This window comes from Pan paniscus, chromosome 10, assembly GCF_029289425.2.
Source record: "Pan paniscus chromosome 10, NHGRI_mPanPan1-v2.0_pri, whole genome shotgun sequence".
Classification (NCBI taxonomy): Eukaryota; Metazoa; Chordata; class Mammalia; order Primates; family Hominidae; genus Pan; species Pan paniscus.
Genome location: NC_073259.2, coordinates 130640415 through 130663679, shown reverse-complemented (window position 1 = coordinate 130663679; position 23265 = coordinate 130640415). Strand labels below are relative to the sequence as shown.

The 23265-nt window shown below is 40.8% G+C and overlaps 1 protein-coding gene across 2 annotated transcripts in view; it reads right to left on the bottom strand.

Moving 5' to 3' along the window:
• KNTC1 (kinetochore associated 1) overlaps window positions 1-23265 on the bottom strand; it is a 98700-nt gene that overhangs the window by 54060 nt on the left and 21375 nt on the right. For both annotated transcript variants that reach the window (XM_003806558.5, XM_055096278.1), the window contains 12 exons: window positions 22975-23073; window positions 21427-21470; window positions 21266-21331; window positions 21093-21168; window positions 14392-14517; window positions 14212-14301; window positions 9925-9978; window positions 9224-9285; window positions 3556-3667; window positions 2102-2245; window positions 998-1054; window positions 804-905 (listed from right to left, as the gene is read on the bottom strand). In XM_003806558.5, coding sequence (XP_003806606.1) covers window positions 804-905; window positions 998-1054; window positions 2102-2245; window positions 3556-3667; window positions 9224-9285; window positions 9925-9978; window positions 14212-14301; window positions 14392-14517; window positions 21093-21168; window positions 21266-21331; window positions 21427-21470; window positions 22975-23073 — 1032 coding nt within the window. The remainder of the gene's footprint in view (window positions 1-803; window positions 906-997; window positions 1055-2101; window positions 2246-3555; window positions 3668-9223; window positions 9286-9924; window positions 9979-14211; window positions 14302-14391; window positions 14518-21092; window positions 21169-21265; window positions 21332-21426; window positions 21471-22974; window positions 23074-23265) is intronic.

Genomic DNA, 23265 nt, shown 5'->3' with positions numbered 1-23265 from the left:
GGGAGGCCGAGCAGTGCAGATTATCTGAGGTCAGGAATTTGAGATCAGTCTGACCAACATGGTGAAACCCCATCTCTACTAAAAGTATAAAAAAAAATTAGCCAGGCGTGGTGGCGGGTGCCTGTAGTCCCAGCTACACGGGAGGCTGAGGCAGGAGAATTGCTTGAACCTGGGAGGGGGTGGTTGCAGTGAGCTGAGATCGCACCACTGCACTCCAGCCTGGGCAACAGGGTGAGACTCCATCTCAAAAAATAATAATAATAATAGGTTGAGAGGGCTGGGCACAGTAGCTCACACCTATAATCCCAGCACTTTGGGAAGCCCAGGTGGGTAGATCACTTGGGTCTGGGAGTTCAAGACCAACCTGGGCAACATGGCAAAACCCCTTCTTTACAAAAAATACAAAAATCAGTCGGGCCTGGTGATGCGCACCTGTAGTCCCAGCTACTCAGGAAGCTGAGGTGGGAGGATCACTTGAGCCCAAAAGTTGAGGGTGCAGTGAGCCATGGTTGCACCACTGCATTCCAGCTGGGGCAACAGAGTGAGACCTTGTCTCAAAAATGAATAATAAATAAATAAATATATAAATAAATTAAAAACATAGGTTGAAGTTGTAACACAAATCAGAAAGAAGGAAAAAGCAAATTTTCCTACATATGGATTTGAAAGGCACAAAACAAAAAAAAGGCACACAAAAACAGAAAATTTAAGAAGTAGATATATTTCCAGATACTTTACATACATGCAGACAAACCCTTTCAGGTAAACTGTTTCATTACTAAAAATCCATTCTCACATCATACCAAGGAAATCCAATGCCAGGAAGATGCCAATCCCAACTCGTCTGTTTTTTCTGCTGTAAAAAATATCTCTGCCAATTGAAGTCCATTTTCTGGCCAATTTGCCTTTAAAAAAGATTACAGACAGTTCAAAACAATGTTTTATGCTGTTGGGAGTGTGCAAAATGTCTTTTTACTGTTAATTAAATCAGTATTACCTTATCAGTTAATTCAAGGTTCCTGGCTGCTTGTTCCAACCATTTTGCAAGAATTATCTGAAATAGATTATTTAAAAATAAAATTCTTAATGGATAATCACTGATATAACTAAAAACCTCCACGATTTCTTTTTTTTCCTTTAAATATTTATTTTGTCCATAAACATCTTATCCACGATTGTCTTTTTTGCTTGTGTGTGGGCACGTAGTAGGTGTACATACTTGTGGAGTACATGAGATGCATTGATACAGGCATGCAATGTGAAATAATCACAACATGGAGAGTGGGGTATCCATCCCCTTTGTGTTACAAACAATCTAATTACACTCTTTTAGTTATTTTTAAATATAGAATTAAGTTATTATTGACTCTCTTGTATAATCAAATAGTATGTCTTATTCTTTTTTTTTTTTTTGAGACAGGGTTTCGCTCATCACCCATGCTGGATCTCATGCAATGGCACGATCTCGGTTCACTGCAACCTCCTGGGTCAAGCAATTCTACTGCCTCAGACTCCCGAGTGGCTGTGATTACAGGCATGCCACCATGCCCGGCTAATTTTTGTATTTTTAGTAGACACAGGGTTTCACCATGTTGGTCAGGCTGGTCTCAAACTTCTGACCTCAGGTGATTCACCCACCTCAGCCTCCCAAAGTGATGGGATTACAGGCGTGAGTCACTGCACCCAGGCTCATTCTTTCTAAATATATTTTTTTGTACGCATTAACCATCCCCACCTCTCACCCATCACCCATCACCCCACAACCCTTCCAAGCCTCTGGTAACCATCCTCCTACTCTCTATGGCCGTGAGTTAAATTGTTTTGATTTTTAGATCCCACAAATAAGTGAGAACATGTGATGTTAGTCTTTCCATGCCTGGCTTATTTCACTTAACATAATAATCTCCAGTTCCATCTATATTGTTGCAAATGATAACATCTCCTTCTGAATCACAGTTGTCTTTTAAGAGACACTTTAATTAACACAGGTGTTAGCTTAACTAACTGGTATTAACTGGTGTTAACGTGACTTAATCTTCAATGATCTAATGTAAAAAATGAAATAAAGTCATCAAGAGTGGAAATACTGAAGACAACTCACCTGTCCTTCAGGCACAGTCCTTCTTACAAATGGAATCACATCATTTTTAAACCATGGACACAGCTTTTGCAAAGAGACTGATGCAGACATTGAGTTGAGCAAGCTCTCCAGCATTTTCACATCAAATCTGCTTTCAAAGTTTGCCTAAATTATAAGGAGCGAGAAATTAAGATCTGACAAATTTAAACCAAAAGCCTTCCAAATGTTTGACAAAGATATTTTAGGAAGTCATTTTAAGGAGTAGCCTACTGATTTAATAATGAGTGCTAAAGGAGATTCACACTATGCAAATGATTCTAGTTGGGAGCTGCATACTGTATGCAATGTCACGGCGCTGAGTGCCAAATAGTTTATCATGTAGCAGAAGAACCAGCAGAGAGAGTATTCTAAGGAAAACTTAACTGGGGGTGATACTAGGAATTCAAACAAGCAATGCAGCCATTAAGGGCATCACGACAAGTTATGACTTTATGGATCTAATGTTCTATACCAACTTTGGCCAACCTTAAAGGGATCGAGACAAGCAATTTTAAGGGGCAATCTTTTACCACAATTTGAGCTGCAGTAGCAACATCTTCTTCACCAATGCTACATTACAAAGCCCACTAATAAACCAGATAACATGTTGCCTTTAGAGCTAAGATTAGGAGTTAGACTCTTTTTTTGGTTAACTTTTAAGTTCAGTGGTATAAGTGTAGGTAAACTTTTGTCAAGGGGGTTTGTTGTACAGATTATTTCATCACCCAGCTATTAAGCCTATTAATCATTAGTTATTTTTCCTGATACTTTCACCCTCCACCTTCTGAAAGGCCCCGGTGTGTGTTTCCCTCCATGCATCCACGTGTTCTCATCATTTAGCTCCCAAGAAGCTAGATTCTTAATGATTGGATAAAATAAGGTTCTACTGTACATTCACTGTACTTCTTCTGATTTAATATTATCAGAGGACAATTTTCTCCGGGAAAAGTAATTTTTTTTTTTTCTTTTTTTTGGGACGGAGTCTCACTCTGTCACCCAGGCTGGAGTGCAGTGGCGTGATCTCGGCTCACTGCAACCTCCACTTTCTGGGTTAAAGAAATTCTCCTGCCTCAGCCTCCTGAGTAGCTGGGTCTACAGGAACGTGCCACCATGCCCGGCTACTTTTTTATTTTTGGTAGAGACACGGATTCACCATGTTGACCAGGCTGGTCTCGAACTCCCAACCTCCAATGATCAGCCCGCCTCGGCCTCCCAAAGTGCTGGGATTACAGGCGTGAGCCATCGCGCCCAGCCCATGGGGAAAGTCTTTTTTATCCCCTTGCCCTTTACAAACAAAAGCAAGTCATATTTTAAGAACCAATCAAAAAACACCCCATCACCCAGTCAGACTTGCACCTTGTTAGTCTCCAACATTGATTCAATCACCTAATTCAGGAGCTATAAAGCTGTTAAGGAAAAAATGTAAAACATGTTACCCGATGTCGAAGCCAAAGATACTGTGCACAAACAAGGTTTCCTTCTTTTAGCTGTAAAAAAATATCTTTAAGATCATCTTCATTATTTAGAAATTCAATCCAAGAACTGCCACTGAATAGACAAAGAAGGGAAAAAAGTCAGTTTTTAAAAAAATTAAGGTTATACCTTTTAAGTGGATTATCTTTAAATGCATTTTAATTAGTTTTCTTCTTCATAAAGGTAAAAACAAAAAACTAAAAAAAAACCCAGTTCCAAAGATCACACAATGCGAAGTACATTTCCTTCTTATCTCAGACCCTAGAACTCCCGACATCTTCCTCAGAGCCATGTAGCTTCCTATAGGACCCTCCTCAGATAATCACTACATGTAGAAATAATTATTTTTCACTCTTGTTTGTTTTATTTGTTTTTTTGAGATGGGATCTCACTATGTGCTCAGGCTGGACTTGAATTCCTGGGCTCAAGCAATCCTGCCACCTCAGCATCCTGAATAGATGGGATTACAGGCATTTTTTATTATTTTACTTTATTTTATTTTTTTGAGCTGGAGTCTCACTGTCACCCAGGCTGCAGTGAAGTGGCACAATCTCGGCTCACTGCAACCTTTGTCTCCTGAGTTCAAGAGATTCTCATGGCTCAGCCTCCCAAGCAGCTGGGATTACAGGCATGCACCACCATGCCTGGCTAATTTTTGTGTTTTTAGTAGAGATGGGGTTTCACCATGTTGGCTAGACTGGTCTCAAACCCCTGACCTCAAGTGATCCACCCACTTCAGCCTCCCAAAGTGTTGCCATTACAGGCATGAGCCACCGTGCCCAGCCTATTTTTTAAATAAGTAAGTGTTCTATAATGAATTCGACGAGGAAAAAAGAAAATCAGAATTGATAAGATAAAATTTCATTATTTGAATATAAAATTATATACCTGGAAAAAACAAGATCAAATGAAATATTACTATGCATAATAAAGAAATTCATTAAGGTAGCTGGTTAAACATTTTTAAAAATCAGCTGATCATGGTGGCTCACGCCTGTAATCCCAGCACTTTGGGAGGCCGAGGTGGGTGGACCACTTGAGGTCAAAAATTCAAGACCAACCCGGTCAACATGGTGAAACCCTGTCTCTACTAAAAATACAAAAAATAACCGGTGTGGTGGCGGGTGCCTGTAATCCCAGCTACTCGGGAGGCTGAGGCAGAAGAATTGATTGAACCCGGGAGGCAGAGGTTGCAGTGAGCCGAGATCATGTCATTGCACTCCAGCCTGGGCAACAGAACAAAACTGTCTCAAATAAAAAAAAAAGTTTTTTTTAATCACTAGCTCGCCACATCCTTTACAAAAGATGGCAGCCAGCCACAGTGGCTCATGTCTATATTCCCAGCACTTTCGGTGGCCAAGCAGGAGGATCACTTGAGCCCAGGAGTTCGAAACCAGCCTGAGAAACATGGTGAAACCCAGGCTCTACAAAAAATTAGCTGAGTGTGGTGGTGCTCGCCTGTAATCCCAGCTACTTGGGTGGCAGAGCTTGGGAGGTTGAAGCTGCAGTGAGCTGAGATCATGCCACTGCACTCCAGCCTGGGTGACAGAGTGAGACCCCACCTCAAAAAAAAAAAAAAAAAACCAGCCTGGACAACATGGCAAAATCCGTCTCAACTAAAAATACAAAAGTTGGCTGGGTGCAGTGGCTCACTCCTGTAACCCAGCACTTTGGGAGGCCAAGGCAGGCAGATCACTTGAGGTCAGGAGTTCGAAACCAGTCTGCTCCAAATGACGAAACCCCATCTCTACTAAAACTACAAAAATTAGCCAGATGTAGTGTTGCATGCCTGTAATCTCAGCTAGTCGGGAGGCTGAGGCAGGAGAATCACTTGAATATAGGAGGCGGAAGTTGCAGTGAGCTGAGATCACGCCACTGCACTCCAGCCTGGGCAACAAAGTGAGAGTCCGTATTAAAAAAAAAAAAAAAAATTATCCAGGTGCAGTGGCACGTGCCTGTAATCCCAGCTACTGGGCAGGAGAATCACTTGAACCTGGGAGGCAGAGGCTGCAGTGAGCCAGAGTCAAGATCGAGCCACCGCACTCGAGCCTGGGCGACAAGAGCAAGACTCTGTCTCATTGAAAAGAAAAAAAAGATTTAGGCCGGGCACAGTGGCTCACGCTTGTAATCCCAGCACTTTGGGAGGCTGACGCGGGCAGATTACGAGGTCAGGAGTTCAAGGCCAGCCTGGCCAACACAGTGAAACCCCATCTCTACTAAAAGTACAAAAATTAGCTGGGTGTGGTGGCAGACGCCTGTAATCCCAGCTCCTCAGGAGGTTGAGGCAGGAGAATCACTTGAATCTGGGAGGCGGAGGTGGCAGTGAGCCGAGATCATGCCACTGCACTCCACACTCCTAGACTCTGTCTCAAAAAAAAAAAAGATTGAAACGTAGAAAGAAACTCTAAAAATGAAAATATACAAGAGAAAGTATTTATTTATTTATTTTTTGAGGCGAGTTTCACTGTGTCACCCAGGCTGGAGTGCAGTGGCACAATCACAGCTTACTGCAGCCTCGACCTCCCAGGCTCAGGTGATCCTCCCACCTCAGCTTCCTTAGTAGCCAGGACTACAAGCACCTGGCCAAGTTGCCTGGCAAATTTTAGTATTTTATGTAGAGACAGGGTTTCACTATGTTGCCCAAGCTGGTCTTGAACTCCTGGGAAGCAATCCGCCTACCTCAGCCTCCCAAAGTGTTTGGATTACAGGTATAAACCACTGTGCCCGGCCAAGAATTTATTTTTAATCTTGCGGTGGGTAATATTTTTCCAAACAGACATAAAAATACAAACTTCTGAATTTTTTGTAAAAAAAATAAATAAATAAAATCAATTAAAAATGCCAAATTAGAGGAAAATTTGAAAAACCCACAAAGAACTTTAAAGTCAATTTTGAAAAGAACAACTCGGTCCAGGCGTGGTGGCTCATGCCAGTAATCCCAGCACTTTGGGAGGCCAAGGCAGGAGGATCACTTGAGCCCAGGAATTTGAGACTAGCCTGGGCAACATGGGAGACCCTGTCTCTAAAAACACAACAATAATAAAACCACAGAAATAGCTCTGTTAAAAAAAAAAAAAAAAAAAAACCAACTCAAGAGAAAGAGGGACCAAGGATGTAAGGAGAAAAACAAAAGGCTTTTCACCTTGAGAAAGTAAATATTTCAACCAAAATTAAGAATGGAAATCAAATCCATGTGGTAATATTTAAAAAAAATTTTTTTGCATATATCAAATTAGCAAAAAAACAAGTTCTATAACATACTGTTGGTGAATGAGTGAGAAAATGGGCCCTCCCCTACTCATTCTATTGGAAAAGGTGCTTTGGAAGCCAAGTTTGGATGAATAACCTTTTGCCTTAGCAACTGCACCTCCAGAAATTGAATCCACAGATATACTTCCATGTGCACCAAAATATCATTACTTAAAATTAGAGGTATACTTACTTTAAATCTATTTATCAGAATAAATTAACAATGAAGGGAAATGAGCAATTAGAAGATATGGTAAGAATCTGACTATGATCAAAGGTAAAAATATTTGTGTTAAAGAAATGACCACTGGGCGTGGTACCTCACGCCTGTAATCCCAGCACTTTGGGAGGCCCAGGCAGGCAGATCGCTTGAGCTCAGGAGTTCAAGACCGGCGTGGACAACACAGAGAGACTGCATTTCTAAAAAAATAATTTAAAAAATTAGCCAGATGTGGTGGTGCACATCTGTAGTCCCAAACTACTTGGGAGGCTGAGGTAGGAGGATCACCAGGGAGGATACCAGGTATCCTTGGCATCCCAAAGTGTTGGGATTACAGGCGTGAGCCACTGTACCTGGGCCAGACTCAGTTTTATATGTTTTAGGACCCTTTAATTCTAGAATGGAGCGTGGGTTCTCTTTTACTGTGTTTTTAAATGTCATTATTTTTATACAATTCTATAATTATAGCAATGACTAAGAATTAAACAAATCTTCATTACTTAGAATTATATTTTAAATTTATTTTATTGTTTGCTATCATCAGAAATGGATTTTCAGATTATTAAAACATTGAACCATAAGGCCAGGTGCAGTAGCTCACACCTGTAATCCCAGCACTTTGGGAGGCCAAGGTGGGTGGATTGCCTGAGGTCAGAGTTCGAGACCAGCCTGGCCAACATGGTGAAACACCGTCTCTACTAAAAATACAAAAATTAGCCAGGCATGGTGGCGGGTGCCTGTAATCCCAGTTACTTGGGAGGCTGAGGCACAAGAATTGCTTGAAACCGAGAGGCAAAGGTTGCAGTGAGCCAAGATAGCATCGCTGGACTCCAGCCTTGGCGATAGAGCGAGACTCCGTTTCAAAAAATATATAAAAAACATTGAACCATAATGTTTTTCCAAATGATGTATTTTTATATTTAAATAGAAAAGAAAGAGGTAAGGCCACACTGCCCTTTGCAAATACCAGCTGTTTTTTCTTCCTTTCAAACCCTGTTTATAGGGTGAAGACTGTCTCCTTCTGTTGAAGTCTTTGCCTCCTGCTGAAGCTGAGAAAACTGTGGAAAGAGTCATCATATGGGCACGACTGGCATTACAAGAAGAGCCAGATCATTCTAAAGAGGTGACATTTTCACTAAGTAAAATATAAGTAAATCCAATTTTTATGGCTATTAATCAATAGGATAGAAAAGATGGACTTACACATATGGAGATCTGCCCTTCTCGCTGCTAGGGTGGCGTAGTGAAAAAATTCCTGGGTAAATTTACTACTAGGAAAAAAAAATAATTGTGGCTGCCTTGGAGCGGCTGCTTGAGCCCACAGAGAATGACCTGGGAGCTGTGGGTTAGCAGGTGTCTTGGAGCAGCTGTTGTACATGAAAGGTTTCTATAATGCCTTGCAATATAAACAATGTTTTGTATTATACAGGACATAATTATTACTGTTAAATAGTAATGTCAGCTACAGAACCAATATAAATCTATATAATCTTATAACATTGAAACTTAGAAATGGTTTTAAGAGAGTTTACTTCTTTGCAGATAAGGAACCAAATACTTGATTTATCCAGAATAGTTAGATTTTTACCAAGCCTAAGAAGTTGAGGCTGCAGTGAGCTATGATCGCACCACTGCACTCGAACCTGGGTGACAGAGTGAGACCCTGTCTCAAAAAAGAAGAAATGACAACAAGGATGTTCAGCCAGTTTTTGTTGCTGAAAAACTAGTATTTTCTATCACTCAACACCCCTCATAGAAACACAAATTCAGTCCTCTGACTGCTATACCTGTTATGACATTCCAAATTTCTATGTAACTTATAATCTAAAAAAAAAAAATTTTTTTTTTTTTTTGAGACCGAGTCTTGCTCTGTCACCCAGGCTGGGGTGCAGTGGCACGATCTCGGCTCACTGCAACCTCTGCCTCCCGGGTTCAAGTGACTCTCCTGTCTCAGCCTCCCTAGTAGCTGAGATTACAGATGCACGCCACCACGCCCGGCTAATTTTTGTATTTTAGTAGAGATGGGGTTTTGCCATGTTGGCCAGGCTGGTCTCGAACTCCTGATCTCGGGTGATCTGCCCACCTCAGCCTCCCAAAGTGCTGGGATTACAGGCGTGAGACACCATGCCTGGCCTAAAAAGTTTTAACAAAAATGTACACACCTGAATTTTTCTGGTCCAAATGCTCCATAAAAAGTAGTCAATTTTGCATGAGCTCTTAGCACCTGAAGAAAAAATAATTTAATAATCTGAATTTATATGCAACAATATTGAAATTAAAACATTAAAAATGAATCATTACATTTCACATGTCTATACACATTCACATTTATCTCACATCACAACTCAATTCCCACAGGACTGCCTTTATTTCACACACACACACACACACACACACAAAACGTGGGATAAGAAAAGCATTTCCAATTACATCCAATTATAAAGGCACATACACATTAATTGTAGGAACTCTTTAAAATCAGTTTTTTCACTGATTTCTAAATTCTTATGGTAAAATCCAGCTGGATTACAATACTTAATTTGAACTAAGAATTTGAATATTTATATGCTCACATGCACACACACATGTATTTTGGCACCATCATAATCAACATCGCAGTTTATCTTCATTTGAATGTTTAGCAGGTACCAGGTACTATGTACAACAGTTTATACGAATTATTTCCTTTGATCTCAAAATGACCTTATAAAGTAAGTACCTATTAATATTACCATTTTGCAGATAAGAAAACTAAGGTATTGAAATAACTTGCTCTTGATAAAATATGGGTCTATTTTGAATGGAAAACATATTATAAAGGTATATTCACCCACATATTAACCTAGAAATCTAATGTAATTACCTCTTTCAAGCCATCAGAATAAATGAGAGCAGTTTTATCTTCTTTCTTCAAAAGCTAAGAAAGAATAATAAGAAATACAGTTAGAAGACTATCTACTGTTTATCTATTTCCTAAATGATGGATTTTCTGTGAAATAACAAAAAATTTTTTTAAATAAATTGCATTTAAGTGTGAAATGAATAAACTATAAAGAACTGACATGTTTTTTAAAATAATGCATTTGCCTGGGGGCAGTGGCTCACGCCTGTAATCCTAGCACTTTGGAAGGCTGAGGCAGGCGGATTGCTTGAGCTCAGGAGTTCAGGATGACCCTGGGCAACATGGTGAAACCCCGTCTCTACTAAAATATAAAAAATTAACCAGGCATTGTTGCGCACACCTGTAGTCCCAGATACTAAGGAGCCTGAGGCACGAGAATCCCTTGAGCCCGAGAGGCTGAGGTTGCCATGAGCCGAGATCCCACCACTGCACTCCAGCTTGAGGTACAGAATGAGACTCCGTTTCAAAAAAAAAATTACAAATAAATAAATAAATAGCAAAAATACTCATAGGTCATTGCAAAAATGACATTATTTGCAATTGCAAAAATTGCATGCCAAAAAAGGTCTATGACAGAGAAAGAATCCATTTTTAATTTATTATTATTATTATTATTATTTTTTTGAGACAGGGTCTTGCTGTCACCCAGGTTGGAGTGCAGTGGCCCAATCTCTGCTCACTGCAACCTCCACCTCCTGGGTTCAAGTAATTCTCCTGCCTCAGCCTTCCAAGTAGCTGGGATTACAAGCATGCGCCACCAGGCCTGGCTAATTATTTTTGTATTTTTAGTAGAGATGGGGTTTCATCTTACTGGCCAGGCTGCTCTCGAACTCCTGACCTCAAGTGCTCTGCTCTCCTGGGCCTCCCAAAGTGCTAGGATTATAGGCATGAGCCACTGCACCCAGCCAAGAATCCATTTTTTAAAAAATTATTTCTTTGGCATAAGACTAATATATACAAATGGTATCAAAACATACCTTCCCACCTTACATACATTAGTGGAGGGATTACAGCCACTGTGCTTGGCCCAATCCCAACACTTTGAGAGTCTGAGGCAGGAGGATTGCTTGAACCCAGGAGTTTGAGGCTGCAATGCATTACAATTGCACTCCAGCCTGGGTGAAAGCAAGACCTTGTCTCAAAAACAAAAAGTGTTAGCAAAGGTGGAGAAATCTGAACACTTATGCACTGTTGCTGGAAATGTGAAATGGCACAGTCACCATGGAAAACATGGTAGTTCCTTAAAAAATTTAAAAGAGAATTAGGGCCCAGTGTGGTGGCTCACGCCTGTAATCCCAGCATTTTGGGAGGCCAAGGCAGGCAGATCACTTGAAGTCAGGAGTTCAAGACTAGTCTGGCCAACATGGTAAAACCCCATCTCTACTAAAAATACAAAAATTAGCTGGGCGTGGAGGCACATGTCTGTAATCCCAGCTACTTGGGAGGCTGAGGCGAGAGAATCACTTGAGCCTCGGGGGTGGGCAGAGGTTGCAGTGAGCCAAGATCACACCATTGCACTCTAGCCTGGGAGACAGAGTGAGACTCTGTCTCAAAAAAACAGAATTAGCATATGACCCAACATTTCCACTTCTGGGTATATGCTCAAAAGAACTGAAAGAGGGACTCAAATAGACATCTGTACACCCATGTTCATAGCAGAATTATTCACAGCAGCAAAAATGTGGAAATAACTAAAGAAGTCAGGGTTAGGGTCAGAGTCAGGGACCATGGATAAACAAAAAAGAAAGAAATTCTGTCATTTGCAACAACATGAATGAACCTGGAGGATATTATGCTAAGTGAAATAAGCCAGTCACAAAAGACAAGTACTGTCTTAAATGATTAAATGATTCCATTTAATATAAGGTACTTATAGTCAAAATTATATACGTAGACAGCATATGGTTTGCCAGGGGCTGGGGAGACGGAGAAATGGGAAGTCTGTGTTTAATGGGCAGAGTTTCAGTTTCACAACGATGAAAAGAGTTGGGGAGATGGACAATGGCCGAATGTGATTATGAATGTATTTAATACCATTAAATTTAAAAATGCTTAAGATAGGCCGGGCACAGTGGCTCATGCCTATAATTGCGGCACTTTGGGAGGCCAAAACAGGCAGATCATTTGAGGTCAGGAGTTCAAGACTAGCCTGACCAACATGGTGAAACTCCGTCTCTACTAAAATACAAAAATTAGCCAGGTGTGGTGGCAGTGGGAGCCTGTAATCTCAGCTACTTTAGAGGCTGAGGCAGGAGAATCACTTGAACCCAGGAGGTGGAGGTTGCAGTGAGCCGAGATCACACCACTGCACTCCAGCCTGGGTGACAGTGCGAGACTCCTTCTCAAAAATAAAATATTTTTTTTAAAAAGGTTAAAATGGTAAATTTCATGTTATGTATTTTTTAACAAAATATAAACAAAATTGGGGGAAAAAAGTATAAACAACCCAAATGTCCATCAACTGATAAATGGAGAAACAAAACGTGGTATATCCATAAAGTAGAATATTATGTGCCAATAAAAAGAAATACAGCACTGACATGTGCTACAGCATGGATGAACCCTGAAGATTTTTTTTTTTTTTTTTTTTTTTTGGGGACAGAGTCTTGCTCCGTTGCCAGGCTGGAAGCGTGATCTCAGCTCAAAGCAACCTCCACCTCCCAAGTTGAAGTGATTACCTTCCCTCAGCCTCCTGGGACTACAGGTGCATGCCACCACGCCCGGATAATTTTTTGTATTTTTTGTATTTTAGTAGAGACGGGGTTTCACCATGTTCGTCACGATGGTCTCGATCTCCTGACCTCGTGATCTGCCCACCTCGGCCTCCCAAAGTGCTGGAATTACAGGCGTGAAACAACGTGCCCGGCCCAAACCCTGAAAATATTATGCTAAGTGAAAGAAGCCAGACATGAAGGAGACATATATGATTCCATTTATTTGAACCGTTCAGAATAGGCAAATCTAGAGAGACAGGAGGTAAATTAGTGGTTTCCTGAAGCTGGGGGACTGGGGGAAATGGGGAATGACTATTAATGGCATAGAGGTTTTGTTTTCTTTTGTTTTTTGATAAGAGTCTCACTCTGTTGCCCAGGCTGCAGTGGCGCAGTTTTGGCTCACCCTAACCTCTGCTTACCAGGTTCAAGCAATTCTCCTGCCTCAGCCTGCCAAGTAGCTGGAACTACAGGAGTGCACCACCACACCCAGCTCATTTTTATATTTTTAGTAGAAATGGGGTTTCACCATATTGGCCAGGCTGGTGTTGAACTCCTGACCTCAGGTGACCCACTCACCTCTGCCTCCCTAAGTACTGGGATTACAGGCATGAGACACCTCACCCAGACATTTAAGAGTTTTATCTTTTAATTTAATATTTTTTCTTTTTCTTTTGAGACGGAGTCTTGCTCTGTCGCCAGGCTGAAGTGCAGTGGCGTGATCTCAGCTCACTGCAACCTCCGCCTCCCAGGTTCAAGCAATTCTCCTGCCTCAGCATCCCAAGCAGTTGAGACTACAGGCGCGTGCCACCACACCCGGCTAATTTTTGTATTTTTAGTAGAGACAACATGAGGTCTCACCATATTGACCAGGCTGGTCTTCAACTCCTGACCTCAGGTGATCCACCCGCCTTGGCCTCCCAAAGTGCTGGGATTACAGGAGTAAGCCACCGCACATAGCCTTAATTTTATTTTTTGAGACAAAGTCTTGCTCTGTCACCCAGGCTAAAGAGCAGTGGCACAATTTCAGCTCACTGCAACCTCCGCCTCCCGGATTCCAGTGATTCTTGTGCCTCAGCCTCCCTAATAGCTGGAACTACAGGCACGTGCCACCACGCCCAACTAATTTTTATATTTTTAGTAGAGACGGAGTTTCACCATGTTGGCCAGGCTGGTCTCCAGCTCCTGACCTCAGGTGATCCACCCACCTCAGCCTCACAAATTGCTGGGATTAAGGCGTGAGCCACTACATCCGGTCTGGGATAGAGGTTCTTTTGGGGAGATTTAAAAGTTCTAAAATTGACAATAATGATGCTTGCACAACTCAAGGAATATATTAAAAACCACTGAACTGTATACTTTAAATAGGTGAATTGTATAGGATGTGAATTATCTCCATTAAGCTATTATAAAAACTTTTTTATTAATAATACACATAGCGGATAGGAGGAAAAGATATATTTGAGGCAGGATTATGAGAGATTAAAGCAAATTCTCCCCTGCCCCAAAAAAACAAAATACAAAAAAACGAACCTACCCTGGTTTTGGCATAATTCAGCATCTCTTGAGTGGTTTCATAGGTTATCCACTGAGCTTTCAGGCAGTAATTCACCACAAATTCATCATCCTGTTTCACAAATGCCAGACACAGTAAGGCAACCTAATGTTGATCAACACATCAATCTAAATACTGTAGTATGTGACAAGAAAAACATACCTGGATCTTATGTAGATTTTCCTTAGCGTCGTCTACAAGTTGTTGCCATTCGGTCTGTTCACTGGCATCCACAGAACTCAATGCCAGTTTCTCCAATATATGATTTGACTTGACCTTGTAAACAAGCTGTAATATAAACACGCCACATCAAGCAATTTGAAGTACAATAATACCTGCGGATGGCTTATTCTCAGAGTAAGCTGAGTGAAACAAACTACTTCAAAAAGGTGAATCCTCATGCGCTCCAGGAATGAGATTTAAAGAAAGTAACATTCAGATATCTGAGAGGTGAACCAGATTATTAGCAGGTATGGGAACCATTTCTGTTGAGTCCTTACTAAACGTGTCAAGCAGTACACTTACTAAGAGCTTTATATGAGCTAAGATATGGAATCTAAATATCCATCAACAGATAAGTGAATAAATAAAATGTGGTATATTTGCACAGTAAAATATTGTTCAGTCTAGAAGCTAGGTGTAGTGCCAGCCTGCTCAGGAGGCCGAGGCAGGACAACCATTTGAGCCCAGGAGTTCGAGCCCAGCCTGGGCAACATGGTAAGACCCTATTTAAAAAAAAAAAAAAAAAGAGGGAAAATTTGTCATTTGCAACAACAACACAGATAAACCTGAAGGACATTATGGTAAGTGAGATAAGTCAGACACAATAAAAAAAAAAAAACACTATATGATCTCACTTACATGTGAAATCTTAAAATAGTCAAACTCATAAAAGTAGAGAGTAGCGGCCGGGCACGGTGGCTCACGCCTATAATCCCAGCACTTTGGGAGGCTGAGACAGGAGGATTATTTGAGGTCAGGAGTTCGATACCAGCCTGGCCAATATGGTTTCTACTAAAAATACAAAACTTAGCAGTGCATGTTAGTGGGCGCCTGTAATCCCAGCTACCTGGGAGGCTGAGGCAGGAGAATCCTTGAACCCGGGAGACGGAGCTTGCAGTGAGCAGAGATCGTGCCACTGCACAACAGAGCAAGACTCCATCTCAAAAAAAAAAAAAAAAAGTAGAGAGTAGAATGGTGACAACTAGAGCCCAGGGGAAGGGGCGGGGGGATACAGAGGTGTCAGAGATGTTTCAAGGCTGCAAAGCTTCAGTTAGAAGGAGGAATGAGTTTCAGAGGTCTATGATGACTGTAGTTAGTTATAATGTATATTTCAAAATTGCTAAAAGAGCCAGGCGTGGTGGCACACACCTGTAATCCTTGCATTTTGGGAGGCCGAGGCAGGTGGATTACCTGAGCTCAGAAGTTCAAGACCAGCTTGAGCAACATGGCGAAACCTCGTCTCTACTAAAAATACAAAAAATTAGCCAGGCGTGGTGGTGTGTGTCTGTAATCCTAGCTACTCGGGAGGCTGAGGCACGAGAATCACACGAACCTGGGAGGTGGAGGTTGTAGTGAGCCAAAATCGCACCACTGCACCCCAGTTTAGGAGACAAAGCAACAGTCTATCTCAAAAAAAAAAAAAAATTGCTAAAAGAGTAGGTTTTAAATGTTCTCACCACAAAAAAAGATAAGTGAGGTGATAGTTATGTTAATTAGCTTGATTTAATCATTGCACAATGTAAATGTATAAAATCACCACATTGCACATCGAAAGTATATACAATCATTCTTGTTTTTCTTTTTATTTATTTTTATGAGACAGAGTCTCGTTCTGACGCCCAGGCTGGAGTGCAGTAGCGGGATCTCGGCTCACTGCAACCTCGGCCTCCCGGGTTCAAGCGATTCTCCTGCCTCCACCTCTCAAGTAGCTAGGACTACAGGTGCCTGCCACCACACCAGGATAATTTTTTGTATTTTTAGTAGAGACGGAGTTTCATCGTGTTAGCCAGGATGGTCTCGATCTCCTGACCTTGTGATCTGCCTGCCTTGGCCCCCCAAGGTGCTGGGATTACAGGCATGAGCCACCGCGCCCGGCCCTTCTTTTTTATTTTTGAGACAGAGTCTTGCTCTGTCACCCAGGCTGGAGTGCAGTAAGTGTAATCTCAGCTCACTGCAACCTCCGCCTTCTGATTCAAGCAATTCATCTGCCTCAGCCTCCCGAGTAACTGGGACAACAGGCATCCACTGCCATGCCCAGCTAATATTTGTATTTTTAGTACAGACAGCGTTTTGCTATGTGGGCCAGGCTGGTCTTAAACTCCTGGCCTCAAGTAATCCACTCACCTTGGCCTCCCAAAGTGTGGGATTACAAAGGTGAGCCACTGCACCCGGCCAGTTGATTATTTATCAACTGAAGAAAGATATTTATATGAATTGTCTTTTTAAATTATCATAACCTAAGAAGTAAACATTTACATGTCATCATGACACTATGGGGTAAGTACTAATATCCCCATTTTACAAACAAGAAAACTGAGACCCAAGAAAGGTTAAGTAACGTGTCTGAAATTATGCAGTCCAAAAGTTACAGAGTTGATTTTGTTTGTCTGTTTAGAGACAAGATCTCGCTCTGTCACTCAGGCTAAAATGCAGCGGTGTAATCATAGCTCACTGCAGCCTGTAACTCCCGGGCTCAAGCAATTCTCTTGCCTCAGCATCTCAAGTAGCTGGGACTACAGGCGCACACCACCAAGCCCACCCAGCTCATGAAACTGGTTTTTAAAGACAACCAATTTTCTAAGTCTACTAAAAGTTCTTTAAAGGTTAGAGTTACAAATACTCAAATTTCAGGTTCTGTTTCCTATGGACACAATACCAACTTTGACAGGGACTCTCTGGTTCTGAAAACTATAAATGATAACAAAGAGTAGTTTAATTCATGAATATTCCCCTCATTTCTTTCACAGATTTTCTGTTTTGGTTTGATTTTTTTGCTCCACTGTCTCTTTTTAAACATTACTTCTAAAATCTTTCAGATGTTCAAAAAAGTAATAATGTAAATTATAAATACTATAATAATAATGTACTCATCACCTTTAGCTTAAAAAATAAAGCAGATGTTTTGATTTGCATTTCTCTGATGGCCAGTGATGATGAGCATTTTTTCATGTGTTTTTTGGCTGCATAAATGTCTTCTTTTGAGAAGTGCCTGTTCATGTCCTTCGCCCACTTTTTGATGGGGTTGTTTGTTTTTTTCCTGTAAATTTGTTTGAGTTCACTGTAGATTCTGGATATTAGCCCTTTGTCAGATGAGTAGGTTGCAAAAATTTTCTCCCATGTTGTAGGTTGCCTATTCACTCTGATGGTAGTTTCTTTTGCTGTGCAGAAGCTCTTTAGTTTAATTACATCCCATTTGTCAATTTTGGCTTTTGTTGCCATTGCTTTTGGTGTTTTGGACATGAAGTCCTTGCCCACGCCTATGTCCTGAATGGTAATGCCTAGGTTTTCTTCTAGGGTTTTTATGGTTTTAGGTCTAACGTTTAAATCTTTAATCCATCTTGAATTGATTTTTGTATAACCACATATACACCATGGAATACTATGCAGACATAAAAAATGATGAGTTCATATCCTTTGTAGGGACATGGATGAAATTGGAAACCATCATTCTCAGTAAACTATCGCAAGAACAAAAAACCAAACACCGCATATTCTCACTCATAGGTGGGAATTGAACAATGAGATCACATGGACACAGGAAGGGGAATACCATACTCTGGGGACTGTGGTGGGGAGGGGGGAGGGGGGAGGGATAGCACTGGGAGATATACCTAATGCTAGATGACGAGTTAGTGGGTGCAGCGCACCAGCATGGCACATGTATACATATGTAACTAACCTGCACAATGTGCACATGTACCCTAAAACTTAAAGTATAATAAAAAATAAAAAATAAATAAATAAATAAAAAGAAAAAAAAAAAATAATAAAGCAGATGTTACCAATAGTTTCAGATCCCACTGTTGTCTTTCCAAATACATCATCCTCTTCCTCCCAACCAGAAGTATACATTATTCTTGTATTTAGTACTAATTCCATTAATTACTTTGTCTCTTAACTTGTATACATTTCTAAACAATACACAGAATTATTCTTGCTGGGTATGGTGGCTCACGCCTGTAATCCCAGCACTTTGGGAGGCTGAGAAGGGAGGATCACTTGAGGTCAGGAGTTTAAGACCAGGCTGGGCTACATAGCAAGACCCTGTCTTTACAAAATATGTATAAAAATAAATACAAATTTTTCGGCCAGGCCGAAAATTTCGGCCAGGCTCATGCCTGTAATCCAGCACCTTGGGAGGCTAAGGCAGGTGGATTACTTGCGGTCACGAGTTCGAGACCAGCCTGGCCAACATGGTGAAACCCCGCCTCTACAAAAAATACAAATATATATATATATATATATATATATATATATATATATATATGTATTTTTTTTAAGGAAGTATTCTGTATGTTTAAAACCGTTATATTTTTAAAACAAGCACATGAGTAGCAAGCACCCACTTAGTAAATATTAATTCTTTAACCAACTACAGTAAGGCTTTCTCTCTTATTACTTCCCCAAAAACTGACTTTTCAAGGATTATCAATGACTTAATTGCTGTATCCTCCAGACGTCTTTCAGCTTTTATACTTGATCTTCTCTGTAGTAGTTGAAACTGCTGATCACTCCCCAGTACATTTAAAACTTACTGCTTCCTTGGCTTCCATAATCATACATTCTTACAGTTTTTCTCCCTTATTTCTTCCCAAATATGTGTACAGCCCTTCCTCCTCCATCCCTCATATGCTATTGCCCCCACATCACATCCTCAGATGTCTTTTCACTCTCTGCATTTGCTGGAGTCATCTGAGCCATTACACTGGTGTCTCCGACCCTTAGAAGCAGTGTAGGCCACTCCTCAACTTCCCACTAGACATCTCTATTTCACCAGACCCCTCAAATCCATTTTTTATTTTTTAAATTTAGAGATGAGAGGCTCACTATGATGCCCAGGCTGGGGTGCAGTGGCTATTAACAGGCCAATCTTATTGCAGTATAGCCTCAAACACCTGAGCTCAAGGAATCTTCCTCCCTCAGCCTCCCGAGCAGCTAGGACTACCAGCATGCACGACTGTGCTCAGCCCACATCCAATTTTCATAAAGCAGAACTTTTCATCTTTTATCCCTAAACTGCTCTTCCACACATATTCTTCATTTCAGGTCATGCCATCGTCACCCAATGTGTATGCTTAGCCAGAGTAAAGCAAGTCAACCTCAAGTCCCCTGCCCTTCCTTCCATTTGATCACTAAGTCCTGCTGATTCCACCCACTATATTCCTCTTTTTTTTTTTTCCTGAGACAGAGTCTTGCTGTGTTGCCCAGGATAGAATGCAGTGGTGTGATCTTGGCTCACTGTAACCTCCACCTCCTGGGTTCAAGTGATTCTCCTGCTTCAGCCTCCTGAGTAGGTGGGACTACAGGCATGTGCCACCACACCTGGCTAATTTTTGTATTGTTAGTACGGTATTTTTAGGTTTCACCATATTGCCCAGGCTGGTCTTGAACTCCTGACCTCAGGTTATCTGCCCGTCTCAGTCTCCCAAAGTGCTGGAATTAAAGGAGTGAGCCACCGCACCTGGCCTATATTCCTCTCTTATCAGCCTTCTCTCTCATCTATATCTGTACTTCATTGCCCTGGTTCAGGTCTCCTAGAGAAAAGTACTTAGTTCCAATGTATTTACCCTTCTCCAAGTTCTTTGTCTTTCTAAAATGACAACCTAATCAAGATACTCTCCTGCTTAAAACTGTAAGCAGGTTCCTATCACCTGCAAAATCAAATCTCACTCCTGGCCAGAAGTGGTGGCTTAGGACTGTAATCTCAAAACTTTGGGAGGCCAAGGTAGACAGATCTCTTGAGCCCAGGAGTTCAAGACCAGCCTGGGCAACATGGAAAACCTTGTCTCTACAAAAAATTTAAAAATTAGTTGGGCATGGTGGTATGCACCTATAGTCCCAGCCACTTGGGAAGCTGAAGCAGGAGGATCACTTGAGTCTGGGAGGTCAAGGCTGCGGTAAGCTGTGATCGCCCCACTGTACTCCAGCCTGGGTGACAGAGGCCCCTGCTTCTGCATCATCATCATCTTCTTTTACTCTGCTGCCCATATAACCTACATTCTAGTCCCACCTAATCAGCAGGAGTTCCTGAAGCATCACAAGTACCCCTCATTCTATCCATGCTGACCTTGTACCCAGAATCCCTTCCCCTCCCTGGTCTGTCCGGAACACCTTCAAGACCTGACCTGAGGCCAGGTGCAGTGGCTCACACCTGTAATCCCAGCACTTTGGGAGAACAAGACAGGCAGATCATGAGGAGGTTAGGAGTTCAAGGCCAGCCTGGCCAACATGGTGAAACCCCATCTTTACTAAAAATACAAAAATTAACCGGGCATGGTGATGCATGCCTGTAATCCCAGCTACTCAGGCGGCTGAGGCAGGAGAATCGCTTGAACCCAGGAGGCGGAGGTTGCAGTGAGCTGAGATTGTACCACTGCACTCCAGCCTGGGCAACACAGCAAGACTCCATCTCAATAAAAAAGAAAAAAAAAAGACCTGACCTGAAAACGACCTCCTCAGTAACATCTTTCTGCCCAACTATGGGTCACTCTTTCCTCTGAATCTCTACTCAACTTCAGTCATATCTTAATTACAGCCTTAATCACACTAAATTCCAATTATATATTACATGTCTGTCCCCTCAGCCTCTAGCCCATGACGAAATGCTTGTTTGGTGAACAAATGAATACATGAATGATTACCTCAACATCTAGTCCAAACTGAATGGCAAAACTCTCAGCTTCAGCAAATCTGTGTTTGTGAAGTAACCGACTCAATCTGTTAAGTTGGAAAAGAAATTTTGTTAAATGCTTATTAGTCAGAGAATTTAAGTTATTCACTAAAGGATAAAGCTTAAAAAAAAATGAGAAGTTACCTGTTTTCTGGTAAAGCTTCTGTAAGACATCTGAGTACTAACACAGAGACTGAGTCTTCAGACAATCTAGAAAAAATTTTAACTATAAATGCGCTTGTCTTTTAATATTAATACGTAAAATTTAACATAGCTATTACTTAACACGATAAAACATGACCTACTTTGGATCATTTTTGCAAACTCCTTCTAAAAGGTATATGGTATCCTACAATAACAAAAAAACATGATTAAAATTCCAATATAAGAGCAATGCATTTTATAATTTTATAACTCTAGTATAGTATTACTAGAGTAACTACTGGTTCAGGCATGAACTATCCATCAATGGACTTTAAAACAACTGGGTATCCCATAAATACCTACTATGTACCCACAAAAATTTAAGGAAAAAAAAAAAAACACTGGGAAAAAAATGGCTAGGAGATATAAATCCCATAGACTCAAAATAATATCACACAGGTTACTTTCTATTAAGGGAAAAACACTTTACAAATGGGGAAATCTGACAGAACTGCCTTAACCAAATGATCACATTTAAAATCACCCATAACAGGACAAATGGATACCATGAGCCTCTTAACGTGATGTGGTTAGAAAACAATATTACCTGTGCAGTATTTGTGCCAAAAAAGCTTAACATGAATCTAATCATGAAACAATCAAATCCAAATAGAGAAACAGTCTACAAAACCACAGGGTGGCGACTCTTCAAAACTGTCAATGTCTTAAAAGACAAAAAATGGACCAGATGCAATGGCTCACACATGTAATCCTAACAATTTGGGGAGGTGAGCCAGGAAGCTCACTTGAGCTCAGGAGCTTGAGTCTAGCCCAGGAAACATAGTGAGACCCCCTCTCTACAAAAAATGTAAAAATTAGCCAGGCCTGGTGGTGCACTCCTGTAGTCCCAGCTACTCAGGAGGCTGAAGCAGGAGGACCACTTGAGCCCAGGAGTTGGAGGCTGTAGTGAGCTATGATTGAGCAACAGTACTACAACTTGGGCAACAGAGCAAGACCCTGTCTCGACGACAACAACAACAACAAAAACACATAGAGAACTAAATTTGATGAGTGATTCTTGATTAGATCATGAATAAGAAAAAAAAATAGCTTTAAAGTAATTGGCCCAATTGGTAAAATTTAAATCTAGAAGAGTTTATAATAAATAGTACTGTATTTATGTTACATTTTCTGAGTATGATAATTGCATTGTAGAAGAATGCCCTTATTTTTAGGAGATACCTGCTGAAGATTTAGGCGTGACAGCATGATGTCTACAAGTAATTTCCAAAGTGTGGAAAACTACAGTGTGTGTGTAAAAAGAAATTAAACAAATGTGGTAAAATATTTTAAAATATGTAAATTAGTTACATAAATATGAAAATTAGTTACATAAATATGTAACAGCAATAGTCTCCATCTCCCATTATCATCTATACCTCCTGTAGAGACACAAGAAAGAAGAATAAGCAGATGACTGATGTTTTGACTTTTTCTTTTTTTTTAATATGACTAACCTTAGACTATCAAGTAAGTATATTTGAGGATCTCTATTAATAAATATAGTTATAAACCTGAAATTTATCCAGGTTTCCACTAGGTTCCACTAATGCTTAGCTTAATTATTAAGGCTTTTAATGATCCCTGATTAGATACTGAATAAAGAAAAAAGTAGTTAAAAGAATACTTTAAAATGCAAATAAACTTACTGTGCTAATTCCTGTTTGGACCAGAGAAGAAACACTAGATACTTCCAAAGAATATAGTATTTCCATTGTAGGTAATGAATAAACCATGAGGTTTTTCATCTAAGAAAAATAGCAGAGCAATTAATTTAGCAGATAAATTTAAACGTGCAAGTACAAAACAGCACTTCACAATTAAGAGCAGATTAAAACACATGGGAGCGGCTGGGTGTGGTGGCTCATGCCTATAATCCCAGCACTTTGGGAGGCTGAGGCAGGCGGATTGCCTGAGCTCAGGAGTTCGAGACCAGCCTG